At 43.0% G+C, this 7,403-nt stretch overlaps 1 protein-coding gene across 1 annotated transcript in view; it reads left to right on the top strand.

Moving 5' to 3' along the window:
- The first annotated feature begins 2,600 nt into the window (after positions 1 to 2,600).
- Positions 2,601 to 7,403, top strand: part of LOC109928754 (heparin cofactor 2-like) — a 26,214-nt gene continuing 21,411 nt past the window's right edge. The window contains exon 1 of the mRNA XM_020528675.2: positions 2,601 to 3,731. Within this exon, the coding sequence (XP_020384264.1) occupies positions 2,918 to 3,731 (814 nt within the window). The 5' untranslated portion in view covers positions 2,601 to 2,917. The remainder of the gene's footprint in view (positions 3,732 to 7,403) is intronic.

Genomic DNA, 7,403 nt, shown 5'->3' with positions numbered 1-7,403 from the left:
TGTTTCCCTGCAGTTCAGTATGTTAGACATATGCTAATTATTGTTTAGTTAATGTTGCTATGAGTTTGTTTGTTACAGGAGAAGTCTTAACCGAAATCTTGTCACGAAATTCCTTTAAGTCAGTCAATGGGAAAGCATATATATATGTAACAGTTATCTGCCAGCAATCATAACACAATAAACATTGAGTTGGAATCAAAAGATCTCTGGCATCATTATAAGGAAAGGCATGGGGCTTCCCTAGTGTCCGAGGCAATAGATGTTCTTCGACTAAAATCATGAGAGCAAGTTGGCTACTCCTTCCAAACTCAACTTTAAAAATCTCCACTTTCCAAATTAATCTTTTTCTTTAACATCACCGCCGTTGCACAACATGATGTGACTCCATCAGCTAAATAAATCCCCTAGGTTGGAGGCAGACATACAAGAATTCCCCGAGCTGGGCCAGAACAACTGAAATGCAAATTACAGTCTCCAGTATCGGCTATCCTTTGGTTCAAGGACGTCATCTACTATGTGACATGTACTTCTGCCGTGGGTCATCATGTGACTGAACGAACCTATTACCACCCAGCACCTCGGGCCGGAAATCCCTCGAGGTAATAAGCCTGAGTCCGGATCAGAGTTCGCTTCCTGGTGTTTCGCTCTGCTGCTACTCTGCCCTATCATTAAGGAGTTTGGACTCAAAAAGTTACAATGATTGCACTTCAAATGTAGTTCATTTTCTGTAAATCATTTTAAGATGATACAAGGTTATGGAAAGGGCTAAATAAATGTGACCTTTGTTTTTCTATACCTTTAACAAGATGCTTGCTGCTCCAGTGGTGGCTTTAATGTGGTGCTTTGAAGTCCCCTTCTTCCACTACCCAACCACAAAACTCGAGCCATGAACTAGGCTAAGCCTGGAGTACAGTATTGAGGAAGAGCTTTCTTGTCCATACGTACTTTCCTTTGGGTGAGACATTAAACTGAAGGCCCATCTGTATGTTTAAAGGGGCATGAAAGATGCCTCAGCAACATTCAGCCACGCTTTATGTATTTGATACTGTTGCTTTGTTCTAGTTCACTGGAATATACTGCAACTCATCAGGGAGTAAGGAACAGAAGAAAAGATTGATGGATAAAATAGGTAGGAAAAAGCTTGTGTGGAGCATAAACACCAGCATGGACCCCTGAGGCTGAATGGCCTGTTACAGTTCTGTAACTGTCCTTCTCATTAAAAACCCATCACAATGTGAAGCATTTAAAACAATTTTATTGGCATGATAAAGCGTCACATCAATAGTTGTCAATGTTTCTTCTCACATCTTGGAAGTTTCCCAATTTTCCCAAATTCTGTGGAAGGGTCACCAGACCCGAAACGTTAACTTTGTTTTTCCTTCACAGACGCTGCCAGACCTGCTGAGCTTTTCCAGCAACTTTGTTTTTGTTTTTTTTCCCCAATATTGAGCCTGCGGTAGAGTTAGGGCAAGGGTTAGGGTTAGGATTAAGGTTAGGGTTAGGGTTAGGATTAGGATTAAGATTAGGGTTAGAGTTAGGGTTATGGTTAGGATCAATGACAGTTCTTGTGCAAAAAGCATCGCCTGATTACATCTGAGAGAAACTTGTGAAGAACTCCACCTCTTCAGGGAGTGTCAGCTCTCTCACTCGGGACCTTCACTCACAACCACACAACTCAGATCAGCAACTCAAATGGAAGATGTGAATGGGACCCTCTTGGAGTTATATTCTGTCTCACAGCTAGTATGCAGTACACTTCTAAGAGGCATCCTAAAAAATATCATCACCATTCATAGCATGTGACCTGAGGATTATAAAGTCTCAGCCACCATCTTAACTTGGGCCACTTGAAGCACGACATGGAGATGGAAATGTGCAACTATTTGTAACTGAATAGCTTAGTACTAGCCCACACACTGAAGTTGCTCACTGTAATATACATATATACCAGGAGCTGTAATAAACAAGTGTCGAATCATCCAGTTACTCACATAGAATGCTATGGGGGCTAACATAATGCATCATCAGGTCCGAATAAACAGTCTGCTGAAGGCAAAAGCCCACCATATGGTAGGAGATCTCTTGTATGGACCTCCCCCAATAACCCCACATCTCAGGTCAATAACGTGAATGAAGAACTGCAAATGATAGCACTTTGGAGTGGAACAGGTGTGTGGAGGCAATTTGAATTTAGTCAGAAAGTTCTGTAATGTACTTTTAGAAATCCTATGAATAAAATATGCTTTGGGGAAAGCAATAAATTGCACTGGCCATTATTTCTATTTCAACAGGGGTACCATTCAAAAATCAGGAAAAAGGAAAGTAGATTACAGATTTTGAACAGTGTCTTTCTGACCTCGAGAAGTGCTTGACTACCAATGACCTCGGTTAGAAGTGCCAAACAAATTCCACTTCTAGTAAAATCTGTTGTAAAGAGATTGTCAAAGCCAGACCAAAGCAGACACCATTTGGCAGCTCTTTCGTTGCTTTTAGACAAAATAACAACACCCTACACATGGAAATAGTTAGCGATGGAAAAAAAATGCTGCAATTTATCCGCTGCTGCACCAACTGCCACTTTAAAGTAAGGAAGTCTTCTCTCTGTCAAAACAGTACGTAGGCAGGGTCCTCCCTACTCTTAATGAATTTCAGTTGTTCTGGCGCAGCTCGGGGAATTCTTGTATGTCTGCCTCCAACCTATGGGATTTATTTAGCCGATGGGGTCACCTCATGTTGTGCAACAGCTGTGATGTAAAAGAAAAAGACTGATTTGGAAAGTGGAGCTTTGTAAAGTTGAGTTTGGAGAGAGCAGACTGCTCTGCTTTTTTGGTTTGATAGGGAGGGTCCTCAAAAAGAAATTACAAACTTCTTCTCCTTTCAAAAACAAACTTTTGGAAGCTGTTGGAAGGACGTAGAGATGATGTTTCCCTGGTTTAGATTTTTACTGTGTAGCCTGGATTTGTTTAGCACAGCAGCAGCGGTAGCTCGCTATGATACGGGACATATGATGCCAATTGAAAGCAACACGCTGACCAGAGAGCTCAATGTCCCTGAGCTAGATGAGTATGATTACACTGAGCTTGAATACTATGACGATGATGAAGACAACTACGGCTTCATAGAAGACACGTTTGTAAACAAAAGGCCATTCACAGCTCCCCAGAGCTCGGAGTCCATCCGTAAGAAATTCCGGGGTAAATCTCGGATCCAGCGCCTGTCCTTGATCAACACCGATTTTGCATTTAACTTCTACCGGGCCTTGCTAAGGTCCCAGTCAGCTTCCAAGAATGTGGTTTTCTCTCCTTTCGGGCTCTCCAGCCTGATGGCAATGGTCATGGTAGGAACGGCCAACAAGACGCAGGAACAGATCTCTCAGGCTCTGGGTTTTGACCATTTTGTCAACTCCAAGCCAGACGTTGTAGGCAATGAGCTGCTGCATTATATCTTCCACAAGCTCATCCACAGGCTGTTCAAGCACGACTTTGGATACACGCTCAAAGATTTCTCAGGCATCTTCATCAAGGAAGGGCTGAAGATCCGGAAACCTTTCATGGAGTGGTTGAAGCATTACTACGGGGCGCACACACAGTCTGTGGACTTCTCGGCCCCGCAGGCTCTCACCAAACTCAATCAGCTTATTTCAAAGGCCACCAAGGGGAAGCTTCAAGACCTGGTGGAAGATATTGAGCCTCAGACTGCGATGCTTATTTACCAAGCATTACACTTCAAAGGTCAGTGTTTCAGGATACGTGGTTTTTTATAACCACTGATTAAGTATAGATAGATATTGAGCCAGAATTGGCTGTCAAAACAACGTTGCGATTAATATTGTCGCCCTTGTATATGTGTAAATAAGACAGCAACTTCTGATCACATACGATGCACCGTAGAAAGTGTGTCTCCAATGGTTTATATCTGTGTTACACTACACTGCTATTAGCTTGGCGTCTCGCTGTTTGTCTCTGAAACGTATTGAATGGGAATTCAGTGCTGTATTGTGTGGTAGACATGAATTAAATCTGCTCCAGAAAGTCAAGTCCTGTCCATTCCAGGGTAAGTACTTTTTAACAATGTGACAAGTGTTAATTGCTGTCCAATGACCTCCCTGGCACTGCAAATGATCTATTACATTCACAGAGTCGTATTCTTTAGGTTTTAATTATTGGGTATTTTAAACATGTCAACCACTTAAAATTTCTATTCTGTCTTTTTGTCCCCCTATGTCTTATAATCCAATCTTTCTTTCTCTATCTATTTTTATTCCTGTATCTGATTTGACATTGAATTCATCCACTTTAATTTACACTTTCCTCTAGTCCTTGCACTATTAATTTACAATCCTTCAATCGTGATTAAAGTGGTTTCATTACTTCGGCGAATTCTCCAGTTTATCTCATTGTAATGTTATCAGCTCTGACTTTCAGGGACTTGCAATATTAAAAGAAAAACTTAAATGTACATGGGCAACACTAACAAACAACAGAGACTGTAGTATGCCTGGCCACTGCACACTACAGCCCAGTGTTAAAAGGGTAGTCACATTTGCCTGCATCAAGTTGCCAGATGTGTAGAATGTAGAATGTAACATTTCCCAAACAGTATCATGGTTTAATAGTGTGTCAACTTGGATAAACAGCAGTACAAGGGATTCTGTCTTGTTAAAATTATTTCATGGGATGTAAAGGTAAAGTTGCCAGATTCCTACGTATTCATTCGAGAGAGACAACTGGTGGAGGTTTAACCTGAGGGTCACCACCTCCCAGGTGAGGGAAGAGAATCCTTCACAGTAGCCTCAGTCTAGGGGGGGAATTGAACCCGTGCAATTAGTATCACTCTGCACTGCAAAACAGCCATCCAAGCTAAACCACTGTCACTCACCTGCTAACCCACCATGGATATAGGTATCAATGGTAGAGACACATTTGTTGCCCATCTGTCCTTAGCTTTGAACTGAGTGGCTTGCTGAGCTATTTTGGGGCAATTAAGAGTCAATGGCATCACTGTGAATCTTTTCATCACATGTAGGCCAGACCGGGTAAGGATGGCAGATTTCTTTCTCTGGAGGGCATTAGTGAACCAGGTGGGTTTTTACAACAAGAAGTTCTGAGGAAGGGTCACCGGACCTGAAACATTACCACTGATTTTGCTTCACAGATGCTGCCAGACCTGCTGAGCTTTACCAGCCACTTCTGTTTTTGTTTGGGTTTCTATAACACTTGATGCTCCCCAGCAGTGATACTAGCTTTATGCTCCAGAATTATTCACTGAATTTAAATTCCACCCATCACCGTAGTGGGATTTGAACCCAGGTCCCACAGTGCATGAGTCTGGATTTATTAGATAACTTGTCTAGCCTCATTACCATCAGCAAACCCTCTAAGGTGCCTGGCCACTCTGCTGCTCCAAGGATCCACACATGATGATCCGATTCCATTCCCAGCATTGACCTCTGATTTGGGAAGACACTCCTGGACACAGATCTTGGAGGTTTGTGCAGGAGGAAACTAAATTAGTGGGAACATCGATTACCACCAGGCCATTTAAGCAAGTTGCCCATGTCGTCAGTTGCAAGCAGAAACATTTAATCACAGGGAAAGGGAAAGGGTGTGGACAGAATCCACACTGGGCATAGTTTCAGGCTATTTAGCAGCTGTGCTGTTGGGAAAGTACGGATGGGAAGAGCAGAAATACCTAAACAGGAGGGATCATAATATATAGCACTTCTCTCAATGCTTCCCAAACTGGGGGCCAGGACCCCAAGTGGGTTTCATATTTAAAAATTTTGGGTTTGCAATCTTCAAGGCAGGAATGATACTGAGGAGCTCTGACTGCGTTCCTGCTGTAACTCCCACACTCTCAATGGGCTAAGCCCCAACTCTCACAGGTCCTTCCTTCACCGAAACTTCCCCTCCCTCCCTGCACTCTCCCTCCCTCCCAGCCTTGACTCTTTCCCTCCTCTGTCCCTGCTGTCTCCTTCCTCTCTTTCCTCCCCCACTTCTCTCTGCTCTGTTAGCTATCACTGACTGGCTGTGTTTTTGAATTTTCAAGCCTCAATAAGGAGGTTGCAGTGGGAAAGGGTTTGGGTGGCAGCTCCATCGCATCACTCTTATCCTCGTTAACTCTGCTTTCCCTCCACGTATGCTTCCAGACCTGCTAAGTTTCTCTGGCAATTTCTGTTTCTTCTCGTATAAATGCAAAACAGCCTCTCCTTTCAAGGTGCTGCATAAGTGTCAGTTGTTTGTTACCGTGATATCGATCAGGGAATGCAGAGACACTGTCTCTCCCAGCCTGTCCGGGATGTTCAGTATCCATTTTAAATGGCACTGGTTTCTAAGCTTCAGTTTCACTAGGCCTCCCTCACCAGAGGAGCTGGCTTAACTGAAAGAACCAGCACAGCTTCTGACATCTGACCTTTGAGTTTGAGTTGTGTTTGAGAACATGGGCTTCCACCCTATTGCCACTTCAGATGCAGTTCCATGTTGTCCAGGGAGCTCAGTAAATGGAAAGGTCTTAAATTAAAAAATACAAAAGCACAGATGGGGGAAGGGAGATATACAGAGAAGCTTGGAAAGTTTGCATCATATATTACTACTGGACAGGGTCCACACTTCACTGATATGTATATTTACTTACTGTCTCACAGACTAGAGGTTGGAGATAAAGTGAAACTTTGAAATACGTTCCTGTTCACTTTCAAATTCACCCATTCAACTTGGCCGTGGCTTCCTTGGCAACTTAGTCTCTGAGTTGGAGTCATTGATGGGTAAAACCCCACTGCAGGACTTAAAAACAAACTCTAGGCTGGTGCTCTGAGTGCTGTACTCAGGGAGTGCTGCCTTGATAAAGCACAGAGATTAACCTGAGTTCCTTCCTGCTGTATCCCATAGCGCTGCAGTGAAAAGGGTAAGGGAGTCAGCCAGCCTGACTTAGTATTTACCCCTTGACTAAAAGCAGTATATCTGGTCTTTATCAATTCGCTGCCTGTGGGATCTAGCTGTGCACAAGTTACCCACTGTGTTTCCTGCATCACAACAGTTGGAAACACTGCAAAAGTGTTTTATTAGCCATAAAGTATTTTTGAATGTTGACGTTGTTAAAGGCGCTACATAAATAAAATAAATAAAACCCCTGTAAATCAGAAACAAAAACAGAAGTTGCTGGAAAAGCTGGAAAAGGACCCGAAACATTAACTCTGATTTCTCTTCACAAATGCTGCCAGACATGCTGAGCTTTTCCAATTGGAAAAGGACCCGAAACGTTAACTCTGATTTCTTTTCACAAATGTTGCCAGACCTGCTGAGCTTTTCCAATTGGAAAAGCTGGAAAAGGACCCGAAACATTAACTCTGATTTCTCGTCACAAATGCTGCCAGACCTGCTGAGCTTTTCCAATTGGAAAAGCTG

This window comes from Rhincodon typus, chromosome 26 (assembly GCF_021869965.1).
Source record: "Rhincodon typus isolate 14 chromosome 26, sRhiTyp1.1, whole genome shotgun sequence".
Classification (NCBI taxonomy): domain Eukaryota; kingdom Metazoa; phylum Chordata; class Chondrichthyes; order Orectolobiformes; family Rhincodontidae; genus Rhincodon; species Rhincodon typus.
The sequence above is the reverse complement of the archived record's forward strand: the minus strand, read 5'-3'. Positions and strand labels throughout refer to the sequence as shown.